The 21,650-nt window shown below is 44.4% G+C and overlaps 1 protein-coding gene across 1 annotated transcript in view; it reads right to left on the reverse strand.

The window, feature by feature from the left end:
• Positions 1 to 483: 483 nt before the first annotated feature.
• The window catches only part of LOC308292187 (CCR4-NOT transcription complex subunit 3-like), a 63,421-nt gene continuing 42,254 nt past the window's right edge, over positions 484 to 21,650 (reverse strand). Inside the window, exons 15-24 of the mRNA XM_080734476.1 lie at positions 20,740 to 20,939; positions 20,310 to 20,519; positions 15,791 to 15,896; positions 14,818 to 14,965; positions 13,900 to 13,996; positions 11,031 to 11,229; positions 10,020 to 10,068; positions 9,787 to 9,870; positions 6,799 to 6,924; positions 484 to 5,314 (exon numbers count right to left, since the gene is read on the reverse strand). Of these exons, the coding sequence (XP_080590602.1) occupies positions 5,216 to 5,314; positions 6,799 to 6,924; positions 9,787 to 9,870; positions 10,020 to 10,068; positions 11,031 to 11,229; positions 13,900 to 13,996; positions 14,818 to 14,965; positions 15,791 to 15,896; positions 20,310 to 20,519; positions 20,740 to 20,939 (1,318 nt within the window). The 3' untranslated portion in view covers positions 484 to 5,215. The remainder of the gene's footprint in view (positions 5,315 to 6,798; positions 6,925 to 9,786; positions 9,871 to 10,019; positions 10,069 to 11,030; positions 11,230 to 13,899; positions 13,997 to 14,817; positions 14,966 to 15,790; positions 15,897 to 20,309; positions 20,520 to 20,739; positions 20,940 to 21,650) is intronic.

Genomic DNA, 21,650 nt, shown 5'->3' on the forward strand with positions numbered 1-21,650 from the left:
AAGGAGAGATTCACATTTCGGCTTCTCCGGTGCCCTCTCGCCACCTTTCAGCTTTACCAGAAATATATGGTTGACGAAAATGAGAAAGGAAAAGAAAGGCTGGACTGTCTTGTCAAAGTCGCTGTCGGGCAGAAACCTCGCATCTCGGTATTTCCGTACTTATGTTCTTTTGGTAAATGAATGTCCTACTTTGTAGTACAAGAGTTTTGCGCTAAAGTAGCAAAAAATGACTGATCTACACTTGTCACCGTTTAAGAATAATTAAGTTAGAGTGGATTTCATGAATATTTAGCCAAAGAAAAGTAAGAGCTTGTGGCTAAAGTACATGGGAACAACTAGAACACTGCTTCTTTTGTTTCCATTTCCTGAAACCTAACAGATTTGGAGATACGAGGTTTCTTCCCAACAACCACGATCTGTCTGTCTGTCTGTCTGTCCCGACAATCAAAACGCTACCTCCCACCACAACCCCCCCGACCAGGTTTCACAAAGAAACAACGTTTCTCTCATTCTCCTCAACATGTTTTTCTCTTAAGAAAAAATACAAACACATGTTCAAAAAAAGAGAAACAAACAAAACAACAAAGAAATACATGGTCTCTTCCGTGGTTGACACTCCAAATGTTGGAGGATAAGACGTATTTGTTTTTTGTTTTAGTTTTTCTTACAAATAATAAGAACCTTTGTTATGAAATGAAAGGGCCACTGGTAATTATCGGGGGGTAATTTAATTCAGAAGAAGAATAAATTAAAGCATAAAAAACAATGAATTAATTTTGGTGCGAGTCTGCTTTATCTGAATGGGGTGGTTTATGTAATCATGATGACAAAATGTGTGGCTTTATTTCCTGGTTAAAATGGCCAACGAAACACTTTCCTGAGAAAACAAAAAAGAAATGAAGAGAACGTACAGCATAACTGCACAGGGAGGAGAACGGCACTGGCTCGCTCGTTGAGAGAAAAGAGCGGGAAAAGACAAGAGGAAGGGACGTAACAATTATTGTTATCTTGACTTTTTTGGTGTTGTTACATCCCCTAGTAGAGAGAGGGAAAGAGAGAGACGAAGAGCGTTACGACAGGAAAGCTACCCAGCTAGCTGATGCCAATATGCCAGTGGTTCTCAAAGTCTCAAAGAGGGGGTTTCCAGGGGGTCCCCAGCTTAAATGATTGATGGTTACGAATGAAACGGACGCTCTACAGGTCCGTGACTGAGAGTTATGGTGATAGGTGGCCTTTAAATGCATCCAAAATGGGAGGTGCTTGAAATAATTCAGAAATGAGGAGTTTTAAGAACCACTGTTTTAATGCAACAGACTTTGAAGACAGGAGGGGGGGGGGAGCTAAGATCACAACATAATAATATCAATAAGGATATCGTCGCTGTCGGACGGAAAACTTGTATTACCAAGTTTCCAATCTGTACGTTTTTTTCCGTAAAGTAAAACCCTGCTTTATCATACAAGACTGTCGCACAAGACTAGTGAAAATTGCTGATCTACAAGCACACAACACCTCGCGATCAGCTATTTTCACAATTTGTAATCATTTTTAAAATGATAAATAGAAAACAAAGGTTTTGGACATACAAGGTTTCCACCCGACAACAACAACAACGATATTCTAGGCAGTAAATGTGTTCATTAATTGTGGCCCCCCTGTTTGTCCTGCCTGGTTCACAACCCCTCTTCTAAAGTAAACATTCAGTGTAGAGAAGTAGAGACTCCAGAGGAGGAGGAGGGACAGCAGTGCTGGTAGACGTCACTTGGTTCCTGCTGTTTCGGTACAACCAGAAGAAGAACGCAAGGAGGGCCCGGAAAGGAGGAATGATGGAGGAGTCAAAGAAAGAAACAAAGGGGTATAAGAAGGGGTGGGTGGGAGTCAATTCTACCGCCGCAAACAGCCTCAGGTGTTATTTAGCAGAAACCGCCTATATCAATAAACGTTGTGTTATCTTCATAAATGAACGCCCTACTTGATCATACTACAGGGTCATACGACAAGCATCGAAAGCAAGCAGATCCAAAAGCTCAAAGTGCGTTTCAAGCTCGTCGATCTGCTACCTTTCGCTACCTTTGAATTTGTTTCCACCCAAAAGAGACGATTTGATAAAACTTTTTGAAAGGAATGGAATTATCACCTATGGTAGTGAGTGACCCCCAGCCCTGGTTCCTTAAGACTCAAGACAGCGGCTGGCTGGTTTCTTTCCAAACGACACAAGCCAGGCACTCATTTCATTGCAACCTGGAGACCACTCCTCAAATATATCCGACACTATACCTAGCAGTCTGGCTCCTTGAGAAACCACGGGTTTTATTGCAGCGGTTCTCAAACGTTTTAATTTCAAAGGACTGACCATAACTGTCAGGAGTTACAGGCCATTTGAAGGTTTAGGGTCAAGCCTCCCCCTCCCCCTCAACCCTGAGGGTCCCTGGACCCCACTTGTAAAGAGATAAACACTGGTTTATTGGAATCTTCCTGAGAACTCTAGGGCCAAAGAAATGCATCCATCTTGAAACCAGCAGCTAAAAAAGGGCAGGGCTAGAGGTGAAATCTCATTTCCTTATATTCAACCAAGGAAAAGGTGGCTGGTGAGTCGGGTAGAGTGATTGGTGATGAGGACAATTAAGCTCAATCAACCAACGGTACAAATTCAACCGGTGTACCTGGCTGATTTTTTATTTTTCAATAAGCCCTTATGGCATTAGTTAAGCGATATAGTGGCTCTCAAAAAGGAACAGGGTAACACATTTAGTGCAACACCTTACAATGGCTTCATTTTCATAGATTGATGAGTGTTTTAACCTGTGGTGATATAAATCTAGAATTTGTATGGGGCATTTATCCGACGAAAGCTGTGCTTAGAATGTTTGTTTTGCAACCATATCGAAGTATGCGTTACTTTGAATGTCGTCTTTGTGGGTGGAAACCATATATTTCCAAAACGGGTACTTTTCAGGATTCAAATTCAAAACCGGACAGATCGACAAGCGCCTCAAAGCGCATCACTTTGCACCACGTTTCGAGCTTGCGGATGTGCTACTTTTGTGTGACGCTGTAGTATGATCAAGTAGGCCTTTCATTACAGGAAAAAAAGACCCACAAAAAGTTAGAATATGGAGATAAGAGGTTTCTGCCCGACAGCGACGATATTTATATACAGTATAGTGACTCTGGTCATGTGTACGCACTCTTCTCTGGAGGTAAACTCACTGGTACTGTATGCATGAGGCCACTGGTAAAGCGTCACCAAACCTTTTGGCCCACCGGCCACCAGCCACTGGTTCATTCCAAAATGTCACCAGACACTGTGTATATTACCAGCCAGCTGGATTTTAATGAAAACAACAGGACCTCCAAAACAATGGTTGGTTTAGCTGCCAAAGGGGCTGGTAGGAGAGTAGACAAATCTTTACCAGCAACAGACAAAAGATTTACCAGAGCACTTAGCTGGTGGCTCGGTGGCCATTTCGAACCCTGTTCCTCCTTAGTGTCACACGTACGAACAACCCCCACTTTGACGGCAGTTTCTGTTTGAAAGGAGTGAGATGAAGCTAGACTTAAATACTGGTCTGGTGTCAGCTTTTAAAAGACGGGAACTCATCCAAGACTTGGCAGCGCAGCGCCTATGTCAGATCCCTTTGGAATACGCCGTCAGTGTACAATCTGAAAACGAAAGCTGTGATACTCTTACTGGCAATTAAAAACGTTTATTTTTTATTTTATTTTTTATCATAAATCATCATCAATCATGGCATTGTGATGTCATGATTTCTTTGAGGCATGTCATAATTCGTGACATGCCTCATCGCCGATCAACACGCGCAAAAAACGAGTCTGGCTTAAGAGAGAGGCGGTACATGATAATGAGAGGGTCTCGTATAACGCTTGTACACAACTTTGGATCTTCTGCCACGTGACTCAGGCGTGCAGAAGCCTTCTTTGATCATATTAAGTCTCACTTCCGTTGTATTTGTCACGACGGCGCAGCCACGTGATGATAACTGTGCTAGTAGGCGGGGCTTGTACGCCAGCTAACCACCATAGTCCGTTCTCATTGGACTGCAACGCTGCCACTCAATATGCAGTAGCACGACAACCAATCGTCTTTGGCTCTAAGGGTGGGTGCCGAGGAAGGGGCGACGTGTGGGTTTACAACACTGGTTCTCAATGTCTGGTCTGGTTGCCCACCAGCGGTCCAAATGGACACTTACGTGGGTCTATAACTCTGAGAGTGTAACAAATGTAACCGTCTTTGGGACCCTAATAATTCTCAGGGCTAATTTAACTCTCAAAGTGTACAAAATGTGGTTTTGGTTTGTACATTCTCTGGGTTACAGAACGGTAACGGTCCATTTGGACACCCTGATTTCTGATGAAATCATAAATAACAAGCTGCTTGCTGTGTCGTTTGGAACTGTGATGGTGATGTTTCCTACTCCAGTAATAGCTTTGACCTGCTGTGTTCTTGTGTTGTGACAGCGATGCGTTTGAGAACATTCTGGATGTCAACGGTCATATTTCTTTCAGCGCGTGATTAGAGAGAAAAGGAGCTTTTGAGTCAGAATGTTGTGTACGTGTGAACGCAGTCCTTTTTGTTGACAATGATACCGCCAAAAAGAGAGGAAGAGTTGTTGTCGTCAAAAGACTTCCAGTTCTAATAATAGAATAAAAAAAGCTTTGTTTGCAAAGGGGAAAGAAAGAAAGAAAGAAAGAAAGAAAAGAAGGCATTGTTATTGATGGAGGGGTGGAGAGGAGATGACAGGATGAGGAGAGGAGGAGAGGAAACACAGAGGGCAAGGGGGGAATGGAAGGAGTCAAGTGTTGGTCGGAACGGTATGGGGGGGGGGCAAGAGGGAGGAGCTTGATGTAAAGTGCTTGGTCAGACGCTGCGCCTGTGGACATCCGTCCAACGCCGTCGAGGGGGGTCGTCTCCATCCATGGCGTCCCCTCCTCCCCTTCGCCTGCCGCGCCGACTGTCAAATCCAGGAATGTCAAGGGCTTTTTTTTTTAAGTTCACCCTCCTTTCTTTACTTTCCGTTGAAATCTCTCTCTTTTTCTCTTGTCTTTTTCCGTCTCGCCCCTGCTCACGTTGTTTCCTCCGTCCGTCCAACTGTCCGTCCGTCCGTCTGTCTGTCTGTCCATCAGTCAGTGTGTGTACGCGCGTGTGTGTGTGTGTGTGTGTGAGTCCATTTTCTTTGTGTTGTGTCTATGCGTGTCACTGGAGGTCTCGATCTTCCAGGTACCTGTACTCGAATGTGAAGCCTTCCTTCTTGCGCTGGCCCCACTTCTCGTAGTCAAAGTAAATGTATGTTCCCTGGAGAGAAGGGGGGCGAGAAACAATGGTTAGTTGATTGGCTCATGAAACAAACACTTTTCACTGACTGAGTACAATTATTAACACAATCAGGGAATTCTTTTAAATAATAAGAAACTAAATATAGGAAACAAAGAAATGATGGGGTATTTTAAAAATAAATGGGTCCTGACCAACTGTTAAGGAACCAACCAGTGCACTGAATGACCTTAATTGCTCACTCAGTGTTGCACTGGGCGAGGACGTCCACTTAAGTGACTTGAAAGTGAAACGTGAACTGAAGCCAGCGTACACGCTCCAGTGAACCAGTGTTCCCTTCTAGAGCTTTTAAAGGAACACTCCACTGTTTCCCAGGCTCGTGTACAAGTGCCGTGTAGGCAGCAGGAGTAGTAATGAATGATCAATACATGGTGTGGAGCTGGCCAGTGCTCTCGGTATTGCCGAAAGCACCTCAGATTGTGTGGATTAAAGCACAAAAGACCTCTCTTGTGAGGTCTTTCCCAAAACCTGTGATTTGTGAAACAGTGTGAAAAGAGTCCTCCACACTCCCTCTCTCACAGTGCTAGTGTGAAACAGCACAGGAAAGAGAAATAGGTCTTCAACAGTGATAAAAAAATGTCTATGGACTGAGCTACTCCGATGTGAAAGGGCAGGCTGTTCTAGAGCCTGGGGAGACGGCCACAGCAAAAGCTTGGTCACCTCTAGTTTTTAACCCTAGGCACGACCAGCAGCAGCCTTATAATTTGCTTATAATTGATTCTAAAACGAATGGTCTTTTTTTTTTGCCAGTAAGGAGGGCTGGATGAGCTGCAGACGCCTGAGCAGCGACTGATCTATGCCGACGTACAGGCAGTTACAATAGTAGAGTCTGGTTGACATGAAGACGTGTATAACCCTTCTCAAGATGTCTGGGGGAAAGATAGGCCTTGAACTTAGCCAATAGCCGCAACTGGAAAAATATAAATCTGTTGCTTTGCGCGGCGTTTCGAGCTTGTGGATCCGCTGCTTTTGATGGGTTTGAATGATGCTGTAGTACAGGGTTCCCCAATAGGCGGCCCGCGGGCCACAAATCTGGCCCCCACCAACCCCAGTAATAATGGTGGTATAAGAGCAGCAACAACACTAGTATATCATCGTTGTCGTGTGGAAATCTCGTATCTCCAAATTTGTACATTCTTTCGCAAATCATACAAGGCGGTCGCACAAAAGTAGTGAAAACAGCGGATCTACAAGCACACAACGCCTCGCACCACTGGAGTAGCGGGAACGCCACCGTCACCCCCTGCAATGTTGTGGCCCTCTGCTTGGTACCCTAAACATAATTCGGCCCTTGGGGAAAACTAAATGGGGAACCCTGCTGTAGTATGATCAAGTAGGGCGTTAATGTATGAAAAAACACAAACAGTCAGCATATGGAGATATGAAGTTTCCGCCCAACAGCAACGCTATGGGGTGTCTGTAGTCGAGGAGGCAGAGAGACTGACCTGCTCAAACTCGTCAGTGATGGTCTTGGGCTCTTCGTGTCTCTGGAACCACATCATGTACTTGGTGTGGAACCTCCACGACTGCTTCTTCAACGCTTTGGCTGCCAGATACTGAGCTTTAGTGCCCTGCAGAGGAGAGGAGAGGATGGGATGGTTGAAACGAATAGAAGAGAGGAGAGGGGAAATGGCAGAGGAGAGGAGATAAGTTGAGATGAGAGGAGAAAAATCTTGTTCGATCAGAAGATGGTAATACAAACATTGTAAAGAAGGGTCTTCAACGTATTTTATTTTCTGAACAAAAAGTGTATTTTAGACGGCTCTGAGTGTTCCCACTAAGGAGAGTAGGCTTTCAAAATCTTAAAACCGTCTTTGTTTTGGTGAGTAGCTAAAGTGTATTTTTTACAAATGTTTTACTCAGCCTGGGCTACCGCGAGCTAGCTCCAGCCCTAATGGCCACATGGCTCAGCAAGGCTTACATAACACCAGGGCTCATCGCAATGCTGGCTTGTGGGGGACATTTTTGTAAACAAACATTTTTGCCATGGACATACACAATGAATGAACACTAATATTACCATAAACACAGCTCTGAATGGTCATTAACAGGTCTGTAACTCTCAGAGTTAAGGGGGTCCTTGCAAATAAAACATTTGAGGACGAGTAGTACTAGTTGGACTCCTAAATATGCCAAAGTGTCACAGTAAAGGCTCTTTTCCACCGGCAGCGATAACGATGACGATAACGATTTTAAAAAGTGGGTTTTCAATTGAAGTGGATCGGCAGCATCCACCCAACACCGATAAAGACAACGATAGCCGACAACTACATCGTTAGGATCAACAACGATGTGGTTAACACATATGGTGCCAACCCCGAGTTTCCCGAGTTTGTATTGGTACTAGTGCTGTGCCAACCCCGAGTTTCCCGAGTTTGGGCCGTTTTTGAAAAAAAAAAAAAAAAAAAAAATTCAATTTTTTTTTTTTCAATTTTTTTTTTTGGACCTCCAGAAATGTATTAGGCATGATCGCGATCGCGAAATTGCATGTTTAACCCCCATACCAACCCATTCTTTCAAACATGGCAGCCATGTTTGTTTACATCTGTAGAAAACATAATGGCTGATAAATCATGAATGCCTGCACGGATTTCCAAGCGGATTTTTTTGTTTGAAAGCTGTGAACAGCATCTACACACGTGGTGCATCATCTAGGCATGGGCGTGCACTTTTTACACACTTGCACAATTACATGGAAGTCTATGGTAACCATGGCAACGCGGGACATTGGCCGGAAAAAATCATTGCAACATAAGTGTTAAGATCACAGTGATATGGAACTGGGTCTCTGACAAACAGCGCGCGATGCGCTCTGCGCGAGCGGCTATTAATTGGCGCCTCTTCACATTGATGTCCGATAACTTTATCGGACATCAATGTGAAGGCATAATTATCGCTGTGATATTTTATGGCTATCGTCATCGTTATCGCTGCCGGTGGAAAAGGGCCTTAAATCAGTGTCGGACATACTGTATTCTGAAGAAACCTGTAGAGTTGTGTGTAAAAACTAAAACTACATCTAGTATTTGCCACGGACAAGGACAAGTCTTGCCACGGACCCATTTGTCTGTGTGCAGAGATATTGATCACCCCTGATTAAAGGACAACTTTAGTTTTTTACAACAAGGGTTCATATTTTAGATTGTAATTAGAGAAAAGAAAAAGTGAGTGTTAAAATGTTTTCATTTGCTTCGTTCTATTGTTTTATCGCGTTTGTTGTGCTAAAATGTGGGGCATGTGTACGCATGGGGGCATGCGTACAAGTGGCTAAATATGTCTTTTTAGACACAATAAGCCAGCAGTATCTTTATTGCTATTTACAGTAACACTTCTAGCCCCCATAAGTCACATCCAACCATGAAAGGTTGCGTTGTATCTTGGGAATGGGCTTATTCTGTGTAAAATGACATATTTAGCCACTTGTACGCATGCCCCCAACCACTGAAATAAGAATCTCTAAAACAATAGAAAGAAGTAAACCAGTAAGACTCCCTAATCGGGAGATAAGCGACCGTCAGGTCGCAGCGTGATTTTAGGGCAAAATGTGTAGGAGCAGTGTCCAAAAATGTGTTTGAAAAAATTGGCCAGATGGTGGCGCTATATGGGACAGATCCATGTTGATGACATGAGTGTAGACATACGGTGTACCGATTTGCATGATTTTAGGGCAAAATCTGTAGGAGCAGTGTCAAAAAATGTTTTTGAAAAAATCGGCCTGATGGTGGCGCTATATGGGACAGATCCATGTTGATTACATGAGTGTAGACATACTGTGTACCGATTTGCGTGATTTTAGGGCAAAATCTGTAGGAGCAGTGTCCAAAAATGTGTTTGAAAAAATGGGCCTGATGGTGGCGCTATATGCTGACAGATTCATGTTGACGGCTGTCTTGGTGCCGCCGAGGCGGACACGTGGGTACCGGCCCCGGCTCTCCCGGTCGCTCCTAGCCCAAGTTACAGCATTTTATGTGCGCTGCAGTGGCGGGGGTCCTCCACTAGGGGCATCCATGCTGGAGCACCAGGAGTCGGTGGTCCCTGAGAATTCCCCGTGAACAGCTCCGTTTGGGTGGTCATTTGGTCATTTTTGCACTTTTTGGTGGTGGCAGAAGGGGGTCCCTGGGGGTCCTTGGAGCTCCGGGGGTCCCTGGTGGGGTGGAGGTTGTGGATTGGCAGGCAAGGAGTGTGTGTGCAAAGTTTGGCATGGATTGGGGCAACGGTGGCAGAGATATGAGTTGGGGAAAAGTGTGACACGACGGACAGACTGACAGACTGACTGACAGACAGGTTTTGGTAGAGGTCGCAATTAAATAATTTTAACACTCATCTTTTATATTCTTTAATTACAATCTAAAATATGAACCCTTGTTGTAAAAAACTAAAGTTGTCCTTTAACGCCATTGCACACACAGAGAGATAGAGAGATACACACACACCTCCAGGTAGTAGAAGATGAAGAACAGGGTCTCTGTGGACAGTCTCTGGTAGAACTCTACAGAGTCAGAGTGAGGAGGGGGCACCTGGTGGGAGGAGGGGACAGTTGTCACCGTCATCACCGTGACATTTCACTGGATGATTCATGCTCTTGCAAACAATGGAGACCACCTCAGATAATTGCGGTGGGTTCAGGCCGTTATGTAATAATCGTCGACACTATAGAAGGCCTTACCTGGTGGTGAAAAGGCAGCGTGGGGCACGGGTTCCGCATCAGGTACTGCCTATGGTAGGAGGAACACACACGTAGGGCTGTCACAATATGACATTTTACATGACGATTAATTGTCACTCAAATAATTGCAATTAATGATTTAATTGTGTTTTTGTCGTTGACAATTACATTTCTGTTTGGCTTTTAGGCTTTGAAGTTGCACATGGTAGATACGACAAATAACCTTAATATACAAAGAAATTATGGACATATTTGACAACTTTCTACTTAAAAAAATAACATTGATAGTGGAAATAGCCGATCTACAAGCTCGCGACGCGTTGTGAGCTTGTAGATCTGCTATTTCCACTATTTTTTACTTAAAAAAATATATATATGAAACATTTTCAACATTCACGCGATTATGACGATTATGTAATAATTGTGACAGCCCTACACACACGCACACACTTCAAAGTTTGTTTCTCAATACATGACTATAGGAGCTGCCAATATATTCAGCCCATGTAGTTCCCGGCTTGAAAGGTAAACAACACATTAGAAATAGTAATGTAACTGGCCTAGAAGTATTATACGAGTATTCTATCGATTCAACCCGTTGTGCACTTAGATCAGCTATTTATTATTTTTTGCTAGTCACCTATAATGATATGCCCTAAACACGATTAGTAAATCGGTTAGGTGAAAGAGAGAATAACTAGGTGCTCAGCGGAGGTAAAAGTTGCATTAAAAAAACGTACAAGAGGAGCGAAGAATGAACTTGCGTCTTTGGGAAGGATGTTCTTGTCAGATTAACTTCAGAAAGAATTGCAAAACTTGTATGTACTTTGGTTTCTTTCCACCACTGACTGTGGTTGTAAGGGAATCCCTCTGTCTTTGGTGTTTTGCCCAGGTTGGCGTGCTTATATGCCCGACCTTGACCCCAACCTCAAAACCACGGCCACCCGGGGCCAAACACAGAGAAAGGAGCTACAACAAGTTGGTTGTAGTCAGTGGTAGTCTGGGACGCACCTGATCCTCTCGGAGTCGGAGGGGTGGGGCATGTGCGTCCAGGCGGACTCCTGCATGGCCTGCTGGTACAGCTGGTCTTTGGAGAGGGGCACGGGGCCCAGGGGGCACACCCCCAGCGACGGGGGGATGCTCACCTCCGACAGGGAGTGCTGCTGGGGGGCCGACGGAGGCCCCGAAGGGCCCGTGCTAGGGAAGATGTCTGGAGAGAGAGAGAATCAAAGAAATGTTATTCTTCCCTAAAATGTTAGAAAAACTAGGCCTGTGCCCGTCGGGGAAACCGGCTCACTTGGGAACGATGCCAGCCCCACCCAGTCATGCAATACCCGTTATACCCGTTGTCATACACCCGTTTTTACCGTCTGTCTGTCCTTTTATGCCCATATACAGTATGGAGATCCCTGATGTGATCAGTATATGGGCATGTATGGGCCTGGCCATATATGGGAAATCGGCAGTGGTCAGTCGTAACTCTATGGATAATGTGTGGAGAATGTCTAAAAGAGTGCAAACTGACTGTGGAAAGTAGACTAACTAACTAATCAAATGGCAGGTGTGGGGAATTCGGCAGGTGTGAGGACTTAGCCAAATTACTTTTAGCTTAGGCTGGGGTTGCCATGGCAATCAATTGGTTGATTAGGGCCACTGCCAGAGCCTGGGCAGAGCCTTTTGTGGCAGTTCTGCAGAACCACTTATCTAATGCATTGGTTCTCAAAGTGGGGTCAAGGGACCCCCAGGGGTCCTTGAGGGAGTTCCAGGGGGTAACTCAGCTAAATGATATTTCGGAACCAAATGGACCCTTATGGGTCTGTATTAGAGACCCATAAGGGTCCATTTGGTAAGGGTCTGTATTACAGAGCCATAAGGGTCCATTTGGTTCCTAACATTTGGTTCCTAAATATCATTCTGTACAGTAACTCACTGGGGCCTTTTCCACCGGTAAAGAACCGGTTCTGGCATGGGATGAACCAGAGGTGAGCTTTTCCACTGAGAACCGGAGTTGGTTCCGAACCGTAAAAGTTGGTTCCGAACGGGAACCACTTAAAATCCTTGGTTCCTCTGGTTCAATCATGGTTCAATCTGGTGGAAACGTAAGCCGGTTCACAATAACAAACCAAGGTTCCAAGAAAGTTGAACCGGCACTGGTTCTGGAACCGGTTCTTTGCCGGTGGAAAAGGCCCCAGAGAGGGAACAAGGGAAACCACATAACATTGATTTTAAGATATAAATTGGGTCTCAAAGATAGAAATTCCATTAAATGGGGGTCCGTAGCCTAATACATGTCAAACTGGGGGTCCTTGAATTTGAAATTAACACAGTCCCTGCCAAAAATAACCATCCAGAGAATTTAATAAGCTTTAATTAAAATACTTTTTTTAATCGAAAACCGAAACTAAAAAAGCGGAACTAAACCTCTTGGAACGGTTTCTTCACGGACCGATTTGATCACTACACTATTACCATGGCAACCGGCAACCGGAAGCAGATTTCCTTCCGAGCCATGGGATGGTTCCATTAACTTATACAACACAGAAGCTAGTTCTTGAACGGATGGTCGGTTTTTCAACGTTTTTTTATTTATTTTGAAGCTGTGGACAACGTAAACACGCACGATTCATGGTTGGAGTCCGATCGTGCATGACGGTTAAAAGGTAATAGAAGAAAGGCAGTGAGTTACATAGGGAAATTCTCGTGACTATCGGGACTTGCACCCAATGAGTTAAAATGGTTGAGAATCACTGCTAGAGCCGTGAAAATCATCTCTTATGGGGGTCCAGGTCCTTGGGCTAAACTTTTCACATGGGGATCCGTGGGCTAATAAGTGTCAATTTGGGGGTCCTTGACATGAAAACGTTTGAGAACAACTGATTTAACGAACTCGAGTCTGGGCACTGCACTCCCTGTGATGTGCAACGCGCATGGCGAATTTGAAGTCGGGCAGTCAAATGGTTCTCGAGATACGTGGATCACAGACGTACAGAGATTCGTTGCATTTATTGTAAGATACAAAGAATTTGAATCCACCACCTTTCAGAATCCACCACCATTCAATGTGTTCTCAGAGCACATTGAACAGAACAGTATAAATGCAGTCTTTTGGCTATACAATATGGGTGGTGTTGTCATCAACTGAGGGACAGCCAGTGGACAGAAGAGCAGAGCTCTTGCTTATTATTCACTTATTGTTAAGATTCAGAGCGCACAGAAAGGGAGGGAAACAGAAGCAGGGAAAGAGATGTTTTCGTTGTGTTGCCGGAGTAGCCGACCTACAAGCTCACGCAATGCAACACACAAGTTGAGTGAGCTTATAGATCTGCTGATTTTCGGTGTGCAAAAAACAGAACACAAAAGATATATACTGTATATAAGCGAAGCGTATAAGTCAGGGCTGAAAGTCAGTAATCATACAAGCGTCTTGTACAGCAGGTTGGTAGAGTGTAGGTGGTGACACTGTGCTCCATTATTCTGCTGCTCTTCTATTTCTGATGCCTGGCAAAGTGGGGCCACAGTACCTTTTATCACACACTGCTACGGGATCAGTGTGTGTGTGTGTGTGTGTGTGTGTGTGTGTGTGTGTGTGTGTGTGTGTGTGTGTGTGTGTGTGTGTGTCATCTCCATATGCACGCACTTTCCTCATCACTGAAATGTCTTTACCTACACGCCAGTGTTAATTTCGACTAAAACTACGACGAAAACATTTTTGTCTATTACCCTGCAAAGCGTTGTGAGCTTGTAGACTATGAATATGTTCATATTCACGCACTGTCAGAGACATGTTATTTTGAGTGCATATGGGACATATGCAATGGGGGGGGACAACTGAAAAATACCTTTGGCCCATGTAATGCAATAAAGAAATGAAAAAGCGTACCTGTGTTTAGATGCAAGGAGGGCATGTCCCCCTCCATCCCTGAGCTTAGTGCTGCTCTCTCAGCCATGGACTTGAGGCTGCTCAGTGGCTCCTGTGGCTGGACAACATGGAATCATGATGAGAATACTGCTCTCATGCTCCATTCACACTGCTAGATACAAAACTACAAAGCAAGTCAGCGTATCAGCTATTTTCACTAGGCTTTGCACGACAATGTTTTAAGTGGTCAATCAAGTCGTTAATAAGTATATATTTTTTTAATAAAAAATCATCAATAGAAAAAAATTAATTGACAGTCTCAGCCCAATTGGAGGAAAGGAGGTGTTCTCATCTCGAGTCGGTCAGAGGCCTGTGTGCAGCATTAAGACTTTTGAATCTGTCAAAGCCTTTTTAACTCTTTTACCGCTTCGGACGTTCCCGTTCGCCCCAATTTTCAACCCAGCTCGTTGCCAATACGGCTCGTTCTTTTTACCTTGTCTGATGACTGTAAGCTGATGAGGGGTCGCGCCGCCGTGTACAGTAAAAACATCTCCCGTAACGCGGCTCTCAAAAATCCACCGCGCGTTACAATAATGGAGTCCCAAATCACTTCCTGGCTGTTTTCGGTGGATCCGATCTAGAAAATGCATTTCTATGCTCTGAATGGCTCGCAAGCGAAGCGGCCCAATTCACATTAATTCTTTGCATAAGGCTGCCCTCTGCCGCCAGTTTGGCTAAAGTACACATATGAGCATCCATTATAAAAATATAATTATACATAAAATAATCAATAGATAATTTTCTATAACATCGCAAAGGTAAGCTGCTTTTTGCTAGCACCAGCCCTAATAAATAAATAATAAATCTGGCAGTTGAACTGTTAAGTCGTTATTTTTACATTTCTGAACTTTTTACAGATCCGCGGAAACCCTGTCTGACCTTGAGGCTGTCGGAGGCCTGCGTGTAGGAGAGCGGTCCGTTGAGCAGGCTGACACCGCCTGCAGGCTTCCCCTCGCTGAAGGAGACCGGACAAGGCGAGCTGGGGGTCCCACCCATGGACCCCAGTAAACTGGGACCACTCTCCTTGCTGGGGAGAGGGAAAGAACACTTTTATATTGTCGCATTGTTCTGTGGTTTAATGCAGGGGTCTTCAACGTTTTCAGGCCAAGGACCCCTTAGTTGAGAGAGAGATGATGAAGCAGGGGGGGGGGGTCCCACAACCTTTTCATAGATTACATATAGTTTCATCATTTGACGGCACAATCATCAGTGAATTTTGGATTCATGTCAATTTGTGTTTTCAATTATTTAACCACTTGAACCGTTAATACTTAATAAACTTGACCTTTCACTCTGTACTTGGTCTGCTCTTTTTCCCCTCTACAAAACCTCTTTGCCGAAAATAGCTGATCTACAAGCTCACGCCGCCTCGCAGCGCAAGGCGTTGTGAACTTGTAGATCAGCTATTTTCGGCTAAAGTTCTCAGAATATGGATGCTAGGGTTCAAGTGGTTAATTAAAAAAAAGGAGAAAAAAGGTTTCTATTTTCTTTCAAAGATTTGAAGGACCCCATGTAGTAACTCTGAGGACCCCCTTGGGGTCCCGGACCCCCTGTTGAAGACCCCTTGGTTTAATGTTTGATTGTTATATTGTCAGGGACATACATCCGTTAATTTCAGTAATATCTTGTGTTACTGCTACATGTCATCGACTAGACAACGGATACAAATTAGCATCTTGATAACTTGTGTGCTTAACTTTACTGTATATGTTGTAGCTTAATAACGTGATCACATCAACAGCATCTTGCTGTCTTTCTTCCATAAGAAAATAAAACATTACTGTACATTTATTGAAAGTTTGCGATAATGCCAGCATTAACCATTGGGGGTGAGCACATGTAGCCTACTCACGGCTGATTGGCTGTGGACGTCAGAGATGAGGGTTGGCTGCTTTGTGACTGGCTGGCACTGTTGAGGGCGGAGTCTGGCGTGCTGTCTGAAAGCACAGCACTGTAACCTGAGGCAGAAGACAGACAAGTCAAGTCCCATTTATTATTACAGTACAGCTCTACATCACAATATAATAACGTCCCAAACAAAGTGCACATAACAAAACAGATATCGATATTTAAAGCAACAATAATTAAAATCAAGGAGCGCCAGGTTCCTTTGGATCGACCACCAAACTCTAACCCAAACCCTAATCCTAACCTCAGTAACCGTGACGCGGGTGATTATCTAACTTGCCGACGCTCGCAGGTGATTATATAACCTGCCGACGCTGTTCGACCCAACGGGAGTTCGACCTATGGGGCAGTCCCCTCCTACAGTACTGATTTGGGGACACACAGAGACCGACAAAACAGCAAATTACGTGGAATTGTGGCTTAACTGCGTTCAGCGAAACACTTGTTTGAGAGATGTTGCAAATTTTAAAATACATAGATTAAAAAATAAGCCACATTATTCACTATGCTGAATCGGCCCTTGGACATGGGTATTATTCCTTCTTCCACTCTTTTCAAAACATGTAAAATAGAGGAGTTATAAGTTGCAACTTGCATCGTGTGACTGTAACATTCAGCCAAAAAGTGACGACAACCCACCCCCCCCCCCCCTTCCACCCCCCCACCGCACAAACAACAGCTCTCACCTAATAACAGTAATAACATGCAATGGATGATTTGTTGCCTCATCGTCTTCTTGAGTTCAAGGTGGAACCGTTCCCAACAACATATTTCACAACCTTCTGTCATTTGATACACTTGAAGGTTTTCTTCAAAAAAAGGGTTAGGGTTAGGGTTAAAAACAACTAAGGGAGCTCTGGTTCAAACAAGGTTATTGTTTGAACCGAAAGGTTATTGGTTCTAAATATCGGTTTATCGATATATCTTCAGTTAATTGCCCAGCCCTTACTGTCTTCCCCACCATGTGTACTAGACCAGTGGTTCTCAAAGTGGGGTCTGGGGACCAAATGCATATCAATTTGGGGGTCCTTGGCAAACAAATATGTTTGAGAACCACTGCACTAGACTGACTGACTAGCCTGTGCTGGTGATTTGAGGGTGTCATTCACCCTTGGTCTTATGCTATTCATTATAAATATTGTAGACTCAAGATGCCACATCATGTTTACCACCTGACAATTATGGTCATTGCAGTTGAGTACAGCTTGTGACTGTGACGTTAAGACCCCCCTATGTGTATAATTATGGTCTGCCTCGAGCACATGACCACCGGACCACTGACCAGGCTGTTTCCAGGACATTTGTGTGAGTTAATGCAAGTAAAGGGGATTGACTTTATAGCACTTCTGGGTCTCTTTTTCTTTTTTTTTTTACATCTATCTGGCTTTTGTGTGCTCCCCAGGCAGTGTTTGAAGTTGCTTGATTTAATATTTAGATATTTGATATTGATTTAATTCTCACTTCAAAGCCCATTTTAACATGTTAACTCTTTTACTGCTACATTGAGGATTTAAGGATGTCTTAAACTGCCATCAAAGTAGCTTACCTTTGCGATGTTATAGAAAAATATCCATCCATTATTTCCGAACGTAATCTTTTGTAAAATACAGTCGTATTTGTCATCTGTCAAAACAGACGGCAGGGCGCAGCCATTTGCCATTTGAACGAGGCTCGCAAGTGTCCCTCGCTTGCACCAGTAGTTTAGAGCATAGAAATAGAGAAATTAGATCCAGCCATAGAAAACGATTCTGCCTCCATTGTTGTTTATGTGTGGTCGAGATTTGGGGACCAGCGTTACGGGAGCTGCTGCTACTGTACACACCCGCACCACCCCTCATCTGCTCACAGTGCTCAGGCAAGGTAAAGAACGAACGGCCGGCCGCTCGTTCATGGCAATGCGCTACTTGACGAATCGAGCGAGCGCGCTCGTCCATAGCGGTAAAAGAGTTCAGCTCACTGAAAATACCGTCTCTGGTTCTGGTGACTGACATTGGGTGCGTTTCCCAAAGCGCTGGTCGTGCGAGGGCCTTCGCTCGGCTGCGGTCCTAACGATTATGGCGTTTCTCAAACGCGCTCATAAGCGCCCCTCGCAAAACAACCTTCGCACGCCAGTAGACTGGCCAGAGCCTTGTATTAGAGAGTTCTGCCAACTCTGGCCCTATGTGAACGGAGATGATGTAACTCTCCCTGAAACTCTCCTTGAATGGCTCTGGGCTTCGATTGATAGGACGTTAGCAGCTGCGCTCCGAAATGAATTTCAGCCGCGGCTTGTGTGATTGTATCGGCCCATAAATAAAACATACAACACTGAAAATTGACACACTTTTTAGCTGTTGGTAGGCTAACTGACCGCACAAACCCCTTGTTTTAATTTGAATCTCTAATTGCAAGTTTTAAGCGCTGGTATGCTATAAACTGACTGGCTGCACAAAAACCTTGTTTTGGTTTTAAATTGTATGTGACTCACTTAACTGCTCGTCCTGAATATTAATCATTTGTTGACTAGTGCATCGGTTCTCAAAGTAATACTCGCTGGTGTCCTCGACAAATCTATCGATATGCTGGAGCGGGGATCGAACCCGAAGTGCTTACTTAACAGTCTAAGACACAACCCGTCATGCTATAAGGCTGTGCCCTGCTGTGAACAACGCTGTTGTCCATCCCGTCTTCGCTGTAGGGCTACAATTAGTTACATAACAAAGAATCAAATGGACCCTCATAATGGGTCTGTCACTCAGACAGAGAGTATAGGCTACACACTCTCTGAGTTACATGATAACATACCCATGATGAGGACGAGGGTCCATTTGGTGCCTAACTTCTAACAGGCTCCCAATGCGCTATATTTGACAAGTCCACGGTCAAGTTCAAGTGACACGACGGGATATGTGTTGGACTGGGGAGTAAGTGCTCCGGGTTCTGTCCCCACCGGCTCTTCAGAATAGCAGCTAAACTGACTGTACAAACCCCTTGTTTTAATTTGAAACATGCAAAGCTGCAAAGCGCTGTTGCCTGTTGGTAGGCTTATAACTGCACAAATGGACTTAAATGCCCGTCTTAAATAAATATGTATTTATTTTATTTTATAGGCTAGGCCTACTATGACAGTATTGTAGACTAGAGTATTGGTTCTCAAAATGATAGGCTACTCGGGGAATCTCTGTATCGTCCCATCTGTTGAAGCGGGAGGCGAACTTGAAGCTCTCAGTGCCTATAGCCCAACTCACTACCCGTCATGCTATTAAGCCTGCTGTGTTCAGCTACTAAGGCTGTTGTCCCCCCCCCCCGTCTTGGCTGTAATAATTATAGGGCTACAATTATAGTTATATGAACCAATGGACCCTCATCATCCGGCCTGATTTCAGACTCAGCGCTGGAGAACCGGTCCGCTCAGTGGGCTCATCATCCTACAGACACTCTCAACTTGTGAGTTGTGATTTTGGAACCATTTGGTTCCTAACTCCAAACGTCCCAAACTAAAATATAACAGCCCTGTCTCTTTACCTCAGTGTTGGCAAGACGCACGAGGGGCTAAAGAGGCGCAGGGGGCTGTTATATTTTAGTTTGGAAGTTTGCAAGTTAGGAACCCAATGGTTCTGTAGGCTAACTCTCAGAGTGTAGGATGATGAGTGCCTTGGTGACACGCAGTGTCTGAGCAAACTGTTACTCGTTGAGTCGTTTGGCACAAGGGGTTGAGTGTTGGACTACTAATCGAGAGATCTGAGTTCTATCGCCGCTTTCACGCATTACCGCATGCCTTTTAGCTGTGGAGGGGACCCCCACTGGTCCACGGACCACTTAACAAATGAGGCAGCCTATAAGCTTGTTCTTTTTTATGTAAGTGTGTGTTGTGGTGCGCTATTTCTCAGTAGCCTATCAAAGCAAGCGACACGCATAACATAAAACATATAGTTCACCTTTGTATGTTTTATTTATAAATATAAATATATAGTTATACTTGTTTATTGTGTATAGCAGGTGTGTAGAATAGCCTACTCTACCATCCACAAGACTTAGATAGCTTTTTAAAATAAACTTTCATGTTATACTTAGTTATATAGTGCTCAGTTTTCTATGAAGGGTGCTTACGGGCGCCCCGGCGCACCCTTAACAAAACCATCGTACAGACACGTTTGCAGCACCCGTGGGAAACTTGCGGGAGAGGTGTTTGCTTCTAAAATCCTCCTTACGATGGCCATTCGTATGAGGTGTGCATTCAACCGTCATCACAGCTATTTGGTTCCATTGTACGAGACGACCGGTTTCCTGAAAGCCCTCGCTGCTCTTGATTGACAGGTGCCTGCGCAGGCTGCGAGGGACGATTTTGGTCTCTACGACCATGCCTGAGCTTACGAGCACTCAAAATCGCTTTGGGAAATGCACCCATTGTGCTTTTAATGCGTGAGGGGGACACATTAAAGGAATTAAAAGGGAAATTAAACAAAAGCACAGCTGCTGCTTACTGGAGCTGCCGTTCTGCTGCTTGGGTGTGCTGGGTGACCTGACGGACAGAGCTCCCAGGCCCAGCACTCCGTTGCTCCCTGCGCCTCCTCCTCCTCCTCCTGCTGCTGATGATGATGTGGAGGAGCTGCTGCTGCCCACAGCGCTCCCTATGACTCCCAGTCCTCCTCCCAGCTGCAGCTGCTGCTGCTGCTGCTCCCTGAGGACACCTCCTGTACACGCACCATGCAACACTTAGTTCAATAATCACACTATTGTAATCAAATGATCGATGATTAACCCATTCAGAACGGGTACACATTATCTGAAAAATACTACTATACTACTGTCCTGTCAAATAAAGGCATGAAAAGCCCAAAAACAAACCTTAAAAAAAAAAGAAAGAAAAAAGGTAGGTACACAGGAAAATGACGTGAGGGTTCAGCCTCCTACCTCCTATGGGGCTGGGTGCGACCAGTGAAGGCCCCCCTCCTCCTCCTTGCATCATGGCTGACTGACTGGAGCCCAGCCCCCCCAGCATGCTGGCTCCGCCCATCCCTGGTGCCGCGCCCAGGAGACCCCCCGCCGTCGGCCCGCCGACCGCTGCCGCTCCGCCGCCGCCGCTTCCCACTCCCATGAGGCCCCCCGGGGAGCTGTTGATGAGAATATTATCAGCATTACATTTTGTTTGTATGCTGCTTTTCCCAAAACATAGTAAAGTAGAGAGAGAGGTCAATCAGGTGGCTCGTTGCCAGATAAAAGCTGTTGAGTTAAACATAGATGCTTCTAAAAATCATTTCTATACTATGCAGTATGTAATATGCATAGGGCTGTCACAATTATTACATAATCGTCTAATCGCGATTATTTGACATAATCGTGATTATTTTTCAAAATCGTTTCCATGTTGAAAAAAGTTAAAATATAGTGGAAATAGCAGATCTACAAGCTCACAACGCGTCGCGATAGATTGGCTATTTCCACTATCAATGTTCTTTTTTTTAGTATGAAGTTGTCAAATATGTCAGTAATTTCTTTGTATATCTAGGTTATGTGTCATATCTGCAATGTGCAACTTAAAAGCCTAAAAGCCAAACAGAAATGTTATTGTAAACGACAAAAACAATTAATCGTTAATCGCAATTATTTTAGTGAAAATGAATCGTCATATAAAATGTCATAATCGTGACAGCCTTAAATATGCAAGATACATCACTGTCTTGCTTGAAAGCCTATATTAAGAACAATGAAACATGATGACACATTATGATATCTGGACATGTCACAATGACCAGACAATGACACTTAGAGAGTCACTCTAGAGTCTAGACGCTAGAGATGAAGAGGACAGACAGGACATATTA

Source organism: Nannobrachium achirus (genome assembly GCF_963921795.1).
Source record: "Nannobrachium achirus genome assembly, chromosome: 10".
NCBI lineage: Eukaryota > Metazoa > Chordata > Actinopteri > Myctophiformes > Myctophidae > Nannobrachium > Nannobrachium achirus.